The 17,355-nt window shown below is 46.4% G+C and overlaps 8 protein-coding genes across 8 annotated transcripts; 6 read left to right on the forward strand and 2 right to left on the reverse strand.

Moving 5' to 3' along the window:
• Window positions 1–36: 36 nt before the first annotated feature.
• PAAG_11509 (hypothetical protein) lies at window positions 37–1,248 on the forward strand (the record flags this gene model as incomplete). Its single annotated transcript, XM_015847149.1, has 1 exon — window positions 37–1,248. One exon carries the CDS (start codon window positions 37–39, stop codon window positions 1,246–1,248), a length of 1,212 nt encoding a protein of 403 aa, XP_015703281.1.
• Window positions 1,249–1,626: 378 nt separating this feature from the next.
• Window positions 1,627–2,943, forward strand: PAAG_11510 (hypothetical protein; the record flags this gene model as incomplete). Its single annotated transcript, XM_002795754.2, has 1 exon — window positions 1,627–2,943. One exon carries the CDS (start codon window positions 1,627–1,629, stop codon window positions 2,941–2,943), a length of 1,317 nt encoding a protein of 438 aa, XP_002795800.2.
• A 349-nt stretch (window positions 2,944–3,292) lies between these two features.
• PAAG_02507 (pre-mRNA-splicing factor cwc23) lies at window positions 3,293–4,519 on the reverse strand (the record flags this gene model as incomplete). Its single annotated transcript, XM_002795755.2, has 1 exon — window positions 3,293–4,519. The coding sequence occupies one exon, from the start codon at window positions 4,517–4,519 to the stop codon at window positions 3,293–3,295; it is 1,227 nt and encodes a 408-aa protein (XP_002795801.1).
• A 1,429-nt stretch (window positions 4,520–5,948) lies between these two features.
• On the forward strand, window positions 5,949–7,703 carry PAAG_02508 (hypothetical protein; the record flags this gene model as incomplete). The annotated part of the gene is made up of 3 exons (XM_002795756.1): window positions 5,949–6,054; window positions 6,130–6,513; window positions 6,580–7,703. The coding sequence occupies 3 exons, from the start codon at window positions 5,949–5,951 to the stop codon at window positions 7,701–7,703; spliced, it is 1,614 nt and encodes a 537-aa protein (XP_002795802.1).
• A 445-nt stretch (window positions 7,704–8,148) lies between these two features.
• PAAG_02509 (2-amino-3-carboxymuconate-6-semialdehyde decarboxylase) lies at window positions 8,149–9,425 on the reverse strand (the record flags this gene model as incomplete). Its single annotated transcript, XM_002795757.1, has 2 exons — window positions 8,149–8,312; window positions 8,396–9,425. 2 exons carry the CDS (start codon window positions 9,423–9,425, stop codon window positions 8,149–8,151), a joined length of 1,194 nt encoding a protein of 397 aa, XP_002795803.1.
• Window positions 9,426–10,287: 862 nt separating this feature from the next.
• On the forward strand, window positions 10,288–11,410 carry PAAG_02510 (oxidoreductase; the record flags this gene model as incomplete). Its single annotated transcript, XM_015844664.1, has 2 exons — window positions 10,288–10,353; window positions 10,430–11,410. The coding sequence occupies 2 exons, from the start codon at window positions 10,288–10,290 to the stop codon at window positions 11,408–11,410; spliced, it is 1,047 nt and encodes a 348-aa protein (XP_015701712.1).
• A 1,062-nt stretch (window positions 11,411–12,472) lies between these two features.
• On the forward strand, window positions 12,473–13,006 carry PAAG_02511 (hypothetical protein; the record flags this gene model as incomplete). Its single annotated transcript, XM_002795759.2, has 3 exons — window positions 12,473–12,550; window positions 12,648–12,843; window positions 12,903–13,006. The coding sequence occupies 3 exons, from the start codon at window positions 12,473–12,475 to the stop codon at window positions 13,004–13,006; spliced, it is 378 nt and encodes a 125-aa protein (XP_002795805.2).
• Window positions 13,007–14,393: 1,387 nt separating this feature from the next.
• PAAG_02512 (pyruvate decarboxylase) lies at window positions 14,394–16,516 on the forward strand (the record flags this gene model as incomplete). The annotated part of the gene is made up of 5 exons (XM_015844665.1): window positions 14,394–14,601; window positions 14,675–14,737; window positions 14,817–15,331; window positions 15,419–16,140; window positions 16,216–16,516. The coding sequence occupies 5 exons, from the start codon at window positions 14,394–14,396 to the stop codon at window positions 16,514–16,516; spliced, it is 1,809 nt and encodes a 602-aa protein (XP_015701713.1).
• Between the last annotated feature and the right edge of the window lie 839 nt (window positions 16,517–17,355).

Genomic DNA, 17,355 nt, shown 5'->3' on the forward strand with positions numbered 1-17,355 from the left:
TCAACATTACCCGAACCTCCAAGACCTCCTTTCGAGATGCCAGTGTCGTCAGCGCCAAGTCAAGCACCGTATTTCAATACGCCTTTACCACAGAGACAAACCCCAGCTCCTTACCAGCGAACTGGCGATCCCGAATTTGTTCAGAACCTCTTTCCAAATCTCCATGCACCGTCGGTCCCTCCAGCCAGCAAGCTTCCACCACCGAAACTTACACGTCACTCCCTTGCCCTCCTCAATGTGTTTAAGAATGACAGCGTTAAGAAGACAGATGTATCTAAACCTGAACTGGAGTCGCAGTCGAGCGCGCCAAGCAAAGTTCAATCTCAACACCAGAACAGTCTGTTAGAGCTTCTGAGAAAGCCACAAGCTGCCGCCTTATCTGCACCTGGTCGTGCGGAACTAGCTGCTCGCCCCACTCCTTCCTTAGGAATTGCGAAAGCTCCCGCGCCTGAAGTACCTGCACAATCACAACAGAAAACACAAGAAGAGCGGAGGAAGTCTCCTAACAACAGCGCCAGAATTTCAGCTACCGTTTCGGGGCCCTTGAATTTGCCTCAGCTTGAAGCTATTGCGAAATCAGTATCAAAGAAATCCGTGACACAGTCATTACGGTCTACTACCAAGGGGGAAGTTACACCAACAAAAGGAAATTTTGTTATTCTTCCACGACCGCCCACAGTAAAGAAAGAGGTTACTGTACAACAGTTTACTAAGCCTCCACCTTCGGCCGCGAAAAGAAACGTCCAGCTTTCCGAAATCACAAAGCCGTTTCAGCCAAAGATTCTCCGTCGCCCTGTCAAAGATGACCTAGATGCTTCGCTTCCAACAGAAACTGTTCCTGTTAGTGCTTTTACACTCTCTGAGAAGCAGGCTGTGCCTGAGAATCGACACGGAGAACCCGTAGCGGTGAATTATGACCGTCGGCCGAGCCAGACTGCGTCCCAAAAGGAAGCTTTGCTATCGCTCTTTGGCAAACCTCCTCACTCACTCGCAGCAGCGCCCCCTACGGAACCGGTGCAAGCTCCCTCCCCTGGATCAAAGATACCACCACAGTCGGCTATCATAAGCCCAATTGATTCAACTTTTTCACAAGTTGGGACGTCAGGAGGTGCTCCCACTCCCGTGTCCAGAGTGAGAAGCGTTTCTCCGGTTGTTGGAACTGAAACTAGTAAGGCGGGGCCAACATCACCAGTGAACAAGGCATTTTTGCTTGGATACTTGGACGGAGTTGCGAAAGGTACACATTGAGCATGTAAGGTTATCTACGGTTTAGATGATTTGAGCGGTTTATTGTTCTGGCGACTCTTTGTTGGTTTGCTATGGAGTTGAAGTGAAGCTAAAATGGCTTCCAATGCCAAAATGTAAACGGCTAGCCCTGAATTTATTTGAACAGTCCCCAGTTATCTTTATGCCCTTCAATAGCAAATCATAATCGTCCTGTTCAGGTAAACGACGATCTGTTGGCGTTTTATGCCTTCGCCACTGTTGTGTCCCTGCTGTTATCCGCAAACCAGGAACTATATTCTGCCACACAATACCGCCTTTCAACTATTATTTCCCCATCTCTAACCTCCAAATCTCCGTAATGCATGCTATTACCAAGTTTATTAAAAGTTGTCAATCAGAATGCCCCTGCGCGTGTCTTTAGGCTCGCTATGTAGCCGCTGTTCGATAAATAAACTGCACTTTTCCACTTTCCGTGCTCAACACCAGCAGTTCCCTCAATCCCTATTATCCCTCCCCTCACTCCCGCCTCTCTCCGGGTATGCCCAACTTCCATCTCGAGCTCTCATCGCTGTAACCGGGAGGGACAGCACAACTTTCCTCCAGGGACTAATAACGCAGAATCTCCTTACCTCACAAAATACCCCAATACCGAAAACAGGATTTTACGCGGCATTCCTAAATGCACCAGGACGTGTTCTAAATGACGTCTTTATCTACCCAGTCCCGCCAAATGATAGTTTCAATGGCACACCAGACCTCGCATATCTTATAGAGGTAGACAAAAATGAGGTTACAAACCTGCTGAAACATCTACGGAAACATAAACTACGCTCAAAGCTAGCTTTCCGTGCCATGGATGATGGGGAGCTATATGTATACGGCCTGTGGAATGAGGAGGATGCGGATCTATTAACGGAATATGATTTTGAACTCGAGAATGGAAAATCGCCACCGTTTACATGTACTGATACGCGGGCTCCGGGGTTTGGATTCCGCCTCCTCGCGCCTGAAAAGGTCGTGAACGAGCAGCCGATCATGCCGGGTGAGAGGGTTGATTTTGCCACATATAACTTGCGTCGTATCCTACATGGAATACCAGAGGGTCAAGGCGAGATTATCAGAGAGTCTGCATTACCGTTGGAATGCAACATGGATATAATGGGGGCCATTGATTTCCATAAGGGCTGCTACGTAGGGCAGGAGTTGACCATTCGCACTCACCATAGAGGCGTGGTCCGCAAGAGGATATTGCCTGTGCGGTTTTATGACATTAATGAGCCGATGCCCACTACCGATACGCCGGATTATTCTTCAGAATCTAAACTGACCCTTCCGCCAGCTGGAGCTAATATATCCAAGGTAAGCTCAAGAAAGGGCCGGAGCGCTGGCAAATTTCTATCTGGCGTGGGGAATATCGGGCTTGCGCTGTGTCGGCTGGAAATGATGACGGATATTTCTTTTACGGAGGAATCCTCGCAATATAATCCCGATCAGGAGTTTATGATATCCTGGGATGCTGATGCCGAGGGAGGGGTTGAGAGGGCTGGGGAGTTGAAAGTAAAGGCGTTGGTTCCGCCGTGGACGAGGGATTATATAGTTAGTGGAGGGGCGAAGGACCTATCGGTTCCCACTCCCAAGAGCAATGAGGAGATTGTGGAAGAGGTCGAAAAGCTGGAAGCTGAGATTGAGGAGATTGTGCAACAGCGGAAGGTCTAAAGCTTTTTGGGCGTCATTGTATTTTTATTGGTGGGTATTTGGCATGAAACAACTAATTTTGTATTTTTGATCGTTGTTACAAAATGCATAGGAGATACCACCCATCGCGAAATTCACCTTGGTTAAGATTCAAGAGTTTTGCCCTCGAGCAACATCACATCAAGTCACAAAGTGGAATCGTGAGGATGGAAAGCTGGATTGAAACATCCATATTTAGAAAGGGTATCTCTAGAAAACAAACCGATGCACACGCTATATTAGAAAAATACCAACACATCTAAAAATCCCATCATCCATTGATTCAGCGTTGATCACCGCGTGTGCCTGCCGTCGTTGATCTGTGAATAAGTCAATCACACTCTGCGGCAGCCGTTTCATCTTCTTTCCTAAGCTGTTCCTCCAGTCTTTTTCTTTCAGCATTCTTTAATCGAATCAGAGTGATCTCCTCTAAACTAGGGCGGCCGCCGTTCCTCGGCGACGGTGAACCCTTCGGACCATTAAATCCTGCAGAAGAGAAGGAGGCAAACGATGGCACCGATTTTGCACCATTACTCTCTTTTGCGGGGGTTGATGACGTCGTGTTTAGGCCTGGGAAATCAAATTTATTTCTTGATGTGGTAGTGGAGGTGGAGGCGGATGGCATTGACGCTGTTGACGGTTCCTGTAGATGTCGAGTAGGCGACAAATCGGGTTCCTTATTAGATGCCCAAAACACTGATTCAATGACATCCCACTCCTCGCCTTTTTGCCTCTTGTAGTCTTCCACCGCGGCATGGGCGCCAACAATCGACGTATACACAACAACACCAGTAGCCATAGTTTTCTTTTCTCGTGTCTCACCCACTCGTTGCCTCCTGTCTTTGAGGGTGAACGTGCTTTCAACCTTACCAAAGACAGAAAAAAGGGATTCAAGTTTGTTCTTGTCAAGTTGTAATCCAGCACCCTCCCGAGCCCAGCGGATTTTGACAGATCTATCAATTTCAGGGACTGCTGTTCCCCCGACATTCGACTGACGTGCTTCATTTTCCTGCTGTGCAGCCCGTTCCTTCTCTTCCCTTTCCGTCTCCAGCCTCTCTTCTTCTTCTAATACTTCCCTCCTCAGTAATTCTTCCTTAGCTCTCCTCCTTCTCTTCCCATCTTCCGCTAGTCTCCTTATTTCTTGCTCTAGCTTCTCTTCCGCATTGTCATCCACGCCAAAACTCCCTTGGACAGTAGGAGCCCCAGTCCATGTCCTTTTTACACCACGCTCCCTGGCTTCCAAATCCTCCTTCATCTTCCGCCTAACCCCTTCCAGCATCTCACTCTCCCTCTTCTTCCTCTCTCGCGCTTCCCGCGCATTATCATAGAGCTGCCGTATCGAAGGATCTGAGAGAACATCGTATGCGATCTGAAGGAGATGGAACTTTTCGATGTCTGCAGGGGTGGGATTCTTAATTTTATCTGGATGGTATTTCAATGCTGTCCTTCGATATGCGCGACGTATTTCTGCTTCCACAGCACTGGGGGATAGACTCAGGAGCGCATAGAAGTCATGGGAGGAGGCGGCATGCGACTTGAGGTCGTCAGCGGGCGCCATGATGCACACGGCTCAGCTTCGAGGTATTGACTTTCCGGTATGATCAGTGTATATAGATTAAAATAAATGAAAATGGACACTGTATTTGGAGATAGCAGTGAAATATCTCTGGTTTTGGTTTTGATATGTAGGTCCGAGTTTGCTTGGGTCAATTTCCCCGTCACTTTCCCCGTCACTTTCCCGGCCGTTTCGTTTAAGAAATACTTCAGTTAATACCGAACAAGTTCTGGTTTGGTCAACGACTCCCGTAAAGTGGCACACGCCTGCCAAGATTTGGTTCCCTACTAGATAAAACCACGTGATATAAATAGTCATCAACCACAATTCCTGGTCATATGCATATTGCATAAATGATGATGTTCTCAGTTTTTCAGATATGTTGATATTTTTTTTTTTAATTTGAGGCTTTTCTCTGTTGTCTCTCGAACAGACTGGCCATGTTGCAGAATGATATGATTCCGGGAAATTCGCAGTTGTCTCTATACCCACAGAAATACGAGAATGCTTCGCCTGGCTTCTGGTGCAGATCGGCAATGACTTCCAGGCTGTCAATGATTCCTGTATCACTCTGACCTGTGCACTGTGATTTCAAGACCATTTGCAAAGACGCAGGAAGCAAGGGCTGTTTGACATTCCCATTGACATGAGATCTGGTCAACATCTGCAGTGGCTTTGGCCTGGTAGGAAACAACAATAGATCGGGAATTGTAAATCAAATAAACTTGAATCAAACCGATTTCTCTTCTACGAGGCGGCTTCTCAATCATTATACGAAATTATGATCTCTTCCAACCGCTCTAATTGGAGCGAAAATACCCTCTATTGCTCGGATAGAATTGGGATACAGCCTCGCTATTGAGAAAAGAGTCTATGAAGCTTTCCCATACCAAATACCAAGACTGTATCAGTCCTCTCCAGGCTAACTTGTATGGCCAGTGAGATAATGCAAAACTTCCGCGCAGGACTATAAAGTGTTTTCCACGGTTGTATTCTCTTAGCATGTATCCAGGGCACAGGATTTATGGGAAACTTCTAGTTCTGCCGTCTGTTAAAGTCCTTTCACATCTATTGCTTTAGGCTCCCTAGGACTGCCAGCTTCCTATTTAACTTCTTGCTGCGAAGCTTTTTCTGTGCTTCATATTTGACCCAAACCCTAGAGGCTATTTATTTTGTTTTAATGTATACCCGATTAATAGGATGCGGATAATTGTTGAAAGGGTCATATGTCAAGAGGGAATTCCAGTGCTGTTGAGGAGACCCCCCGAAAAGGAGATGTGGGCAGCGTCCCAGGTTTCCAACGTCAGGAGTTGAGCCGCATTTTTTCTGCCCTTCATCCAAAGCCCCCCCCCCCCCCCCCCCCCCCCCCCGCGCCGGTGGAAGTTAAGAAGTTTTGGCACCTTGTTCTCGAGACGATACAAGAATAGTAACAATGGCGTCCAGTCAGAGTGCTGGCACTCTTTGCGGTACATCTCAATCTCAATTAGCCCTTGCCTTAGCGATTGTCAAGTCAAAGCCGTCGCATATTACGGTCAAAGGTCTGGCCTATCCGTTCATTCGATAATGACGCTTAAAGGCACACATGGGATGGGTGTGCTAATGCCTTTATACAGACCATGTTCTCTCGATACGGCGACACATCTGTAACGGTAGAAATCACCATGCTCCTGAGATGCCAGAGAAATATCTAGATAGCATAACTTTCTGGCGGGATGCATACGAGAAGTCAGAGTCTGAACAGAGCAAACTCCTTGATAAAGTCTATGAGCTGGAGCAACAGAATGCATCTTTGCTTGCTAAAGGGAGAGGAAACACTCTTCTCGGATTTGAAGAGTCCATGGCAAAGAGGAGAATGAATGGCAATGGAGATTCAACGGTGTCGAACCACTCCCTGAAGCGGGCTAAGACGGCGAAAAATAGCAGATCGAATACATCTCGGCCTCAGGAAAAGCAATTCCTTAGTGGAAGCCCAGATGAGCTTGGATATTCTGACAGTGGTGTGTGGATACATCCCTTTCCTGTTTAGCAGCTTCGTTTCCGCATGTATACTGATGATTTTGCAGCTACAACTCCGCTCTTAAGGCATTTCCATTCCCTCCAAAAGCAACTGCAAAAGAAGACTGATCCCGACGCCCTCGTTTCTACCTCTGTTGCGCTTTGTGAAACGGTTGACCTGTCGATTCGGTCAAGAATTGGCGAGAAAAATGCCAGGGCAATGAATTTAGGAAAACGAAAAACGTTACAGCCTCGCGATCCAGACTTACAGCATATTTTAAAGGGGTTGAGTCCTTGTTATCCGTTCCTTGTGCAGGCCTTGAACAAGGTGTCAGAGAAAGATCCCACAAGCTCTGGTATCGGGGTTATCACTTACCATATTGTCAATCTTTTCTATAGAATTCTTAGTCACTCTCATCAGTATATCCTGTCAAAGGCAAAAGACAACATAGCACAAGAAAAATCTGTGGGCAAAAAAGTGAAACAGAGGTCCAAAAAGAGATTGACGAAGTCAACCGCCTCCACTTCTACTCAGCCTCCTTCAGACGAGGAAATAACCTTGAAACTCTTCTTTAATTTTCTTACGGGCATGATTCTTTCGCTCAACCCCGTAAGGCCGGAAGAGAATTGCTTACTAGAAGGGTTTCTATTCTCACTTCTGGAGCATGTGGGAAAAACACTCTCCCTCTTTGTGTTCAAAGAACTATATTCCAATCCTGACCTACGTTTGAATCCCGCAAAATTGCCGATGCCTGGTAATTTTGACAAAGAGTATGTTGCCAGGGGAGAAATGGCGGTTGCCCAGCGTGCTGCCGAAAGTGAAGCAAAGCATCTCATTTGGATTCTTGAGCGGGCAATAGCGTTTACGGACCAATTTGAGCGTCCCAGCGATAAGACAAATACACATTCAGTTTCAACGGAAGCAACGATGCCGAAAGAATTACCACAAGGGATGCTGGAGCGTGCCAGAACTAAACTGCAGAATACGCTTTTGAAAGGGATTTTTGGAGAGAAAGAGCAGGAGTTTAGGGATTCTTTGAAAATGCCAGAGAAGCCGGCTTATTCACCCGGCGAAGGCTCAATTTCTGGGCAATCGTACGTTTCAGCAGAAAAGGAACCTGCTGAGTGGTTTACGCAAGAAGTGTGGAGATTGGTTGGGTGGGACGTGCTGCTGAAGGAGAAGGAATACTAAAGGGGAACAATGCTAGGTTGATGACCATCGCAGTATGTCAATTCGTACGCCCTTCGGGCCTTGGACGACAAAATTATTCTTACGGCACATCCCATTCTCCCTACTCCCTCTTTATGGTCGATGAATATTCTCACCATTATACCACTCTACATTGATACTATCTTTATGAATTCTTCGATATTGATATTGTGTGGATGGCAGGTTTAACTACATGTGGAAGCTTGCTTTTGATTTTCGTGATATGGAATTTGCGGAGATTTCGTCACAATATGGCATTATTATGAGGCTTAACGTACAAACTCTGAGTAATAAGATTGTTTGAACTACGGTTTTTTAATCTGCCATCACAGAAAAAGGGTTGTGAAAGCGCTTTCGGTATATCCTCGGCTACATCTCCACAAATATTGATTGCCTCGAGCGCTCTATTTAAAGCCAGATTTCTCCTTTAGCTCTCGAGTTTCAAAACTCTGATGGCATTAGCCCCTAAGATGGCCTTTGAGCCAGCCGAATCATCTCCGAAGGCATCATCAATTGCTTTTCGATTTGTTGTTACACTCAGCCATTGCCCATCTTTACCGTCTAGGGGCGGGAAGAAGGGGTGATCGGTTCCTGAGAGGCCAGTGGCGTGTTTAACAAATGAGAATAAGATAATAGGAATCAAGGAATTAATGGATGAATCTTGAAAAACTTACCAAACAGTACGCGATCCACAGTACCAGCTCCATGCACAGCAGCCTTCAACCCTACTTCCCCATAAATAACCGCATCCAGGTAAATATTCTCCCTTAACACATCCCAAAGACCCCTTTTAGGCCCCACAACGTCACCTCCATTCGCAACAAACTTCCTCTCATGGGCAACACAACTCTCAATCCTGCCAACCAGGAACGGCAGCGTGCCGCCAGAATGGGCCAGCAGGATACCCAATTTCGGATATCGATCAAACACACCCGATAGGTACATTCTCGTTACTGCAATGGTGGTTTCCAACGGGAACCCCAATGCGAGAGGGAGGACATGACCATATTGCTTCATCACATCAGCACCACCATATGCGTCATCAGGCAGCCCGTAGTGGGGATGCAAGAATAGGAGCGTCCTCGTAGATTCTAGTGCAGACCAGACGGGGTCCAGAGCCGGATCATCCAACCCTTTTTTCAGACCTGAAGTCCCCATAATAACGCCGCGGAGAAATTTCAATGTTTTAAGACGTGAAATTTCGTTCGCGATGATATCAGCGGAGGGAGCACTGAGAGGCAATGCGCCAAATGCAAAGAGAGAACGGAACTCATTCAACGCCAATTTCCTACCATCACTGCTGCGCCCGCTGGCCTTTGCGTGCTGCTCAGCACATATTCTCTCAAGATCATTATTGATCTGCTCTGCCCAATGAGCTGCATCTTGGGCTGGTAGAAAATCTAGCCACGGATTCGCGAGGGATATCACGCTTGTAGTGATATTGTGTTGGCGCATGAATTCGAGCTTGAGGTTTATGTCTGAGTAAGTGGAGTCAACTGGACGGCCGCGTTTCTCTCTGGGGATAGCAGGATTCTCGTCCGATGACAGGATGATGAGGCGCGAGGGGGCGCCATCGGCGGGGTCGTAAATGTATGGGACAGATTTGCGAGAACGAAGGAGGTTGAGGTAGGAGTCTGGATAGATGTGGGTGTGGATGTCGACGATGGGATACGCGGGCATTAGATCTTTAGTTGCATCAGTCATGATAGCTGCGGCAGTGGGATGTTTCTTCTAAGCTATCTGGGTTGAAGTTCTCAGAGTCGAGGTTAGAGTTGAAGATCTGTAGTGGTATTGTATTATCGAGAGGGAAGAATTCCCTCTGGCTTTTTCTCCAAGCTCTATAGGCATGCTTATAGTATTTGGGTGATAAACTACGGTTAAAGGTGTCACCTATTTAAGCCCAAATGGTTCTCCGCGTCTAGCAAGCCTATCGGCTACCTTTTTAAGTGTGAGGTTCTATCCACCCGCCAACCATGGAAGCATACATAGTGTGGAGGTGTGGGGCAATCGCGGGGTGAAGATCTGATAAGATAAGCGCCCTGACAAGATCGGAGATCTTGACAACAACCACATCCACATTAAACTTACATTTCCCACGGTAAAAGAATGCAGACTGAAGAGATACCGGGGCTAAGCATGTAGCATCCAGTAGACATTATTTGTTATGATTGTTAATGAGTCTACATAGTGTATTTCATGCTGGACTCTGCGATCAATATCCTGGAGTGGAATTAGTAACTGTAACTATCATTGGTTCGAGATAACCTTCAATTTAAAAACAACTAACTTGGCTCGTCTCATTTGGCTGCAAATAAAAAGCGTCCAACTACTCTTCCGTTCCTATCTTAGGAGCTTTTGATACTGAGAGGTTATCCCTTAGTCACAAGGAACAGCCCAAGCCCAGCTTGATGGTCCTGACCATCCACCTGTGACTGCCCCTGCTTGTTCAACACTGCCAGGCGCCCTCCGATCTGCTCCACCGTTTTACCGTGTTCCACGGAATCGAGAACTAAGATACTGTCGCGAGGAGGGGAATATATACATAGCAGCAGCTAGAGCTAGAGTAATGTCTCCGTTACAAGAATGCGATCCTACTTCTGAGGGGGTCTCAAAGGATGACTTGGTTATTCCGGTAGGGTTTTCTGCTTGTCTTCACTAACGATCTGTTGAAATGGTTTTGGATAATCCCTGTTGATGCCACTTTCTAGGTAATCGATTTCGAACACTATCTCACTGGCACCCCTGCTGATAAGCATGCCGTGGGCATGTCTGTAACCAAAGCCTTCAAGACCTCTGGCTTTCTATACCTGAAAAACCACGGAATCCCTCCTTCGGTTGTGAAGACGGTTTTTAACGCCTCCGCTGAATTCTTCGCAAGACCACAGAGCGAAAAGGACAGTTTGGCTTGGACGACCCCTCAGTCAAATAGGGGTTATGTTGCCAGGGGCCGTGAGAAAGTCACACAGTCCTTTGACAAGAATGAAATCAAGAAGATGAGGGATACAATCCCGGACCTGAAAGAGACCATCGAGATTGGCCGCGAAGGAGAAGACGGATTTCCGAACCAGTGGCCTGATAAAATAGACGATAAGGGGAAGGAGTTCACGGATATTATGAAAAACTTTTTCTTGACCTGCCAAGATCTTAACATCAAAGTTATGCGAGCTGTTGCCCTCGGAATGTGTCTCCCTGAACACTACTTTGACGAATTCATCGACGTCGGAGATAATACCCTGAGGCTTTTGCACTACCCGTCGGTCCCCAAGTCCGTTTTCAAGGCCAACAAGGGACAGGTTAGGGCTGGGGAGCACAGTGACTACGGGTCTATTACGCTCCTTTTCCAAGACTCTCGCGGCGGATTGCAGGTTCGATCTCCCCAGGGCACGTTTATCGACGCTGTCCCCATTGCAGACACCATTGTCGTAAATGCTGGGGACTTATTGGCCAGATGGGCCAATGATCAGATCAAGAGCACTCTACACCGGGTTGTAGAGCCGCTTCCAAGGCAGGACAGTGAGGACTCAGATGAGTATCCTTCACGGTACAGCGTTGCCTATTTCTGCAATCCGAATTACGATAAATTTATCGACGTGATACCTGGAACATTTGGGGAGGATTTAGGTGAGAAGAAGTATGAAGGAATCAATTCCGGAGAATACCTTCAATACAGGCTGGCAATGACTTACTGAAAGCGCAAACTTATTTTCTCACATCCCATGTCATTCATAGGGAACAAAGTATATTTTAATTGTCGACATTCAATTCACGTCATTCAGCTAAAATTTCCCATCCTTTTCCTGATGATGAGAAATTATGTATGCCTTTGTAGGGGCTCTCGGAGTTAGCTGCTTGTTCTGACTGTCGGGCATCTTGACAATTATCGAATAAAGAGGCTTTACGTCAATTGATCTGGATGATAGTTTCAGAACTGGTCCTTGATATCACAAAATGAATAGCAAAATACGATAAAATCTTTTTTAATCTGGTCCTGGCAAATAAAATTCTTGGTTAATTCACAATTCATTTATACCTTCGGTAGTAACGGCAATGAGAAATTGCCTGATTATTTTACATAATATGTCCTGCTGTGATCGATAATTGGTATTGAATTTGAGGAATGAGTAACTAATACTTACAGAAAACTTCTTTGTATATACTGGAGGATGACCTAGAATGCAGAAATACCGCATTTCGGTAAGAACGGAAAAATGGGATATGTCATGACTCATTTAGGAGCCTAGGGAAGAAACATATCCTCTAACATGGAAGCTTTTCGGCCATTTAAATATCATCATAGAGCCACGCCTGCCACAAGTTTGGATTCACTGTCCAGTTGGGCTGTTCGTAGAGGGGATTGGAGTGCTAAATAAGGACAAGTCAACAAAGCACATACATAATCCGTCAAGATGGCAGATTCCTTTCCACATTCTGGTCTGAAATGAGCCGAACTAAACTTAGCTAGCATTCCAGAACGACAATCGACTGTGCTTGAATATGGATATGCGCTAGGGAGTCATGTACAGTAAAATGGGAGGAAATGTGCATGGCACCGTCGAAATAGTTTGGGAGTTTTCCCGAGAAAAGACCATTGATTTTGTTCTCGTAGCAATGGAGACGTAGTTAATGTCCACGGAAGGATTGTGACAACTTCCGTCCGACGACAGCTAGCCTCAAGCTTTCTCACGGCTTGAAACTGCTACGGTCGCATATCTGATAGACGATCTGAATTTGCTTCCTTTGATAGCATCATCATGTTCGCAGAGCGGAAACGTCAGCGGGTTCCGCAGTTAGCAGATGCTGAACTGTGCTCCGATTGCAGTCGCATGGAAGTATGCAAATGCCATCAGAAGAGCGCAATTAAATGGGCCAGGCAAATTCCATCCTCCATTCCGTCCCGATGTTAACAAATTCTGCTCCCCGAGAAAGTCAGTCGATGCTGGAGTGCAATGGCGGCTGCCAGCGGAGCGCCAAGCTATTATTTCCGCTCTCCCTTCTCTCACCTCTCGGTTTCATGATTACTGCGCCCTTTCACTTTGCAGTCCGTACGGGCTCTCAACCGTAAAATTCAACCAGAACACGCAAATGCTCATCCATCCTTGTATTGCCAATGCAACCATCCTTGGTCTGTAAAAAATCAAATTGATTCCCCGCCGGAGTTTCTTTGCTCAGAGTCAGATCTAGTATCATGGTCACTTGGGCCACCCGTGTCGTCTGACATCATGCTTCCAACCGGCCCTTCCAAACTTGCCATTCGGTTCATTGATTCGTTCGATTCGTCAGGCTAAGAAATCCTGGGTTTTTTTTTTTTTTTTTTTTTTGCCGTTTGTTACTGGCGTTGCGCAAGGTTCCGCTATCTTTGCATTTGGTTTCTCAGGCGTTCTCTGAGCCCTAGGCGACACGTATTCCTTCAATATATCAGGCATTCCACCTGACCTGAGATTGACCAGAATTCAATTAAGCGTAAGATCGTCTAGGCACGTTAACTGCAGCTTTTCACAGGGCTTCATAACCTTCATCAGGAGTTGTTCCGTGTATTGAACTCGCCAGCCAAACTATGTGGGCAGTCACGTGATTTGGTAAAACGCTGTATCCACTAGGTGTTCCATTTTGGTGCGGGGAAACGTTTTTTGTGTCCGGATTTTAAGGTTCTGTGTAGCTTATGCGGGCAATTAGATTTCATCGGCTATAACCGGCTTTCTACGGCCTGGCAAGCAGAGCCGACGTCGATGCCGGGAGATGCGCCTACGCACGGGTTGCTGATTAGACGTAGTTTGGGGCACTTCCAACTTTCATATTCATCTGCTGAAGAGTGTGGATTAATATTTTTATGAACACTATATAAAGCGGTTTTAGTGCGCCGCTTGGTTGGGAATTACGTTACTCAATCCACCCGTTTAGGAAATAGGGTCGGGTATTTGTCGGGGTAATGAAAACAGCGGGATTGTGTCAGTGAGAGGAGAGGCGGAGAACCGTGTATTCCTATCTTACCTCCCCTCTTTTTACCAGAGCATGAAGCGTATCCCTCCACAGGGAGTACTGCTGTTAATTGATAACACTGTGCCTGGGGACGTGAAGAGATCGTGAGGAGGAGAAGGAAAGAAGGCTTAAAAAAAGGCGGGGGCCGCCAAGGAAGGTGGGAGACCCAATTGGGGCAGGATCTAGCCAATGGGGAGGCGGCAGGAGGTTCATTTAAGCGTTGCCCTATTTCTGGAGCTACACCGAAGAAAGTCTAGCTTACGGAGCTGAGGCTCTTGCCGCCAAGCTCCCCCTGCCCCGAGGTCCCCATTCGATCCATCCAGTTTGTCTCCAGAAACACCGGCTTGCATCGGCTTATTAGCTTTATTCCCTTTTTCTACACTTGAGTTGATGCGGGAGCCCAAGACAGGAATCCTGTTAGCAAACATGGAAATGCGAATACCACCAGCTTTCCTGCGCGCATTCAGCTCGTTCTCTACGTAGTATAGATACAAGCAACTCCTCGCAGCTTGAGCAGCATACCTGATGCTGCTGGATCATGCGGAATATATCGTCCCTTTTGTGGCTATGGGTTTCCGGCAACTTTCATTGATATTGCTGCTAGTCCGCCCTTCTTTCGTACTTGGAGCCCCCTTTCATTCTTTTTAAACGGATCTTATCGTTATTTTAGTTTGAATATCAGAGGACGAATATCAAATGCCGTCGACAGCAGACAACGTCCCTCGACTGGAGGCATTCGAGGGACCTACGGCGAATGCTGCTGGAGCGAATGTTGTCAAAGAAGTAAGCGATGTCTCTAATGGGGTGTCGAACTCGATGGATCTGGCGGAATACCTCTTCCGTCGTCTACATGAGCTAGGAATTCGTTCTGTTCATGGTGTCCCTGGTGATTACAATTTGGTTGGTGAGTGTCTCGGTCTGGTAAATGCTGCTGCATCTCTGCTGTCCGTAAAGCTGACTTTGTGTTCCCTGGATAGCTCTTGACTATCTGCCAAAAGTTGGCCTCAGTTGGGTTGGAAGTGTCAATGAATTGAATGCGGGTACGTTGAATCTGAATTGGATTGATAATTTATGTGGACTCATTTGAATAGAGGGACTAACTATATGTGACCTGCTTAGGTTATGCTGCTGATGGGTATGCGCGAGTAAAAGGCGTTTCAGCTCTGATAACCACGTACGGGGTGGGCGAGTTGTCGAGTATTAATGCCATTGCCGGTGCTTATTCTGAATATGTTCCGGTTGTCCACATTGTGGGCACCCCTTCAACAACCTCACAGAGGGATCGGGTTATTCTTCACCACACTCTGGGTGATGGCAATTACGAAGTCTTTCCAGAGATGGGCAGACACGTTTCATGTGCTGTTGCTATCCTAGATGATCCTTCGAGAGCTGCGGCCATGGTTGACAATGCTCTTCGAACATGTATCCTGAAAAGTCGCCCAATTTATATCAGTTTACCTACCGATATGGTGCAAGCGAAGGTGGACGGAAGCCGGTTGAAATATCCTATTGATCTGAGTGTTCCACCTAATGATCATCGACGGGAAACCCAAGTTGTCGACATGGTATCAAAGCTACTCCAAGCTGCCAGTCGGCCAGCACTGCTAGTTGATGTTTTGGCAATGAGACACCATGTAAGCACCAAGGGCTTGTCAAAAGATAAAAATGTTTTATACAGAAACGCAAACAGACCTCGTACTTACTATGGCTTCCTATTATAGGTCACTGATGAAATCAACGAATTCATTACTCGATCCAACATCCCGGCTTTTGTCACGCCCATGGGAAAGGGGTCTGTTGATGAGAGCCTGCCACAATTCCAAGGCATCTACGTTGGGGAAGCATCTCCTCCAAAGATCCGCGAAAGTTTTGAAACATCGGATCTCATTCTGAACATTGGCCCTCTTAAATCCGATATCAACACCGGATGCTTCACATCCAAATCCGATCAGCTGGCCAGCGTAGAATTCCACGTTGACAAGACGATAGTGGAATTTTCAGAGTTCCCAGGCGTCGACATGAGAGGAGTTCTCCGCCAGTTGGTCAGTGCTTTGGACAAACTGGAAATCCCTGCAAGAATGCCGTTCAATGCTGCCAAGCGGAAAAGAGTCGAGCCCGTCGCCGATGACCACAAACTAACCCACGACTGGCTCTGGCCAAAAGTCACGGAGTACCTGAAAATGAATGACATCGTTATAACCGAGGCGGGGACTTCAAATTTTGGTGTCTGGGAAACGAGGTTTAAGAAAGGTACTATTGGTATTAGTTCTGTTCTGTGGAGCAGTATTGGGTTCGCACTTGGAGCTTGCCAGGGAGCTGTGCTAGCAGCTCGAGAAATGACGGATGTCTCTCGAAGGACATTGCTCTTCATTGGAGATGGGAGTTTCCAGCTCACAGCACAGGAACTGAGCACAATCATTCGTCATAAGCTTACTCCTACAATGTAAGATCTGCCCAATATGCTAGTCCATAACCCAAATACGATCTCCATTTTACTAAACCTCACCTCTAACCACAGTTTCGTCATCTGTAACAACGGCTTCGTAATCGAACGATACGTCCATGGCATGGACGCGTCGTACAACGACATACAACCATGGAAATTTAACGACCTCGCCGCAGTCTTCGGAGCCAAGCCAAATACATGCAAGACCTTCCAAATCCACACACGCAAAGAATTAGAGAATCTCTTTAATGATCGAGATTTCTGCTCAGGCAAGGTTCTGCAGCTGGTTGAACTTTATCTTCCTGGCGATGATGCGCCTACCTCGATGAAGATGCTTGCAGCCGCTGCGGCTAGTCGGAATGCGAAGAGATGATTTCCTTGAAGTTCTCTTACCGCTCCATAATATTTTTATTACCAATTTTACGGCAATGCTAGGACGTTGGTTTATCGGCATATATATTGGATATTATTGCGTTTTATTTTGGTGTTTAGGTTGCTCACGATCCTAGTTTTTCTGTGTACTTCTTGACTTCTCTTTTATGTTCGGTTTTTCCAGACCTAGATATCATTTTCGGTGGAATGTTCTGATGCTTTTGCTTTCACCTTCCGCATGAATTATCCCGTCTGATTTCTTGCCTTTTTTTGGTGGGGTTAACTTTCTCTTGCCAGAAGGTGTTCCATATTTTTTTGTGACCTGTTTTGGACACTTTTGACGAAACTTGACGATAATATTGCGATTTAACTCGCATAGTTGTAACTTCGTCATTTCCGTTTGTTATCTATATAGATTTGGCAACTGAATAACATTGAACAACCGATTCAAACTCTCGACTTTCGTACGCTTTGTGCCCAATATACACGAAATAGAATGGAGGAAAAGCTTTCAACCAAGCCGTTATTGCTTTGATTGTTTGAAGTTTCCACAACTCAGTTTCTTAAGTTTGTGACGGCAAATCTCTTATATACTCAGTGCAGGACTCTGGGACAATATCGGGAGTTAACTAGACCGACACATCCTCGTAAATTTAGTTTTGCACCTAGCAAATGCTTGTTTGCAATATGACCAATCTAAAATCTGGCTGGTGAGAGGTGTTGCGAGTTCACATTAATTTCTGCACAGATACCAGTCGACAGATTGAATTTGTGTGTGTAGCGTAATGTATGATTGGGTATATTGGAGACAGGTCATGGATTTGTTTGTGCAGGAGGATT

This window comes from Paracoccidioides lutzii, assembly GCF_000150705.2.
Source record: "Paracoccidioides lutzii Pb01 unplaced genomic scaffold supercont2.5, whole genome shotgun sequence".
Taxonomy (NCBI): Eukaryota; Fungi; Ascomycota; class Eurotiomycetes; order Onygenales; family Ajellomycetaceae; genus Paracoccidioides; species Paracoccidioides lutzii.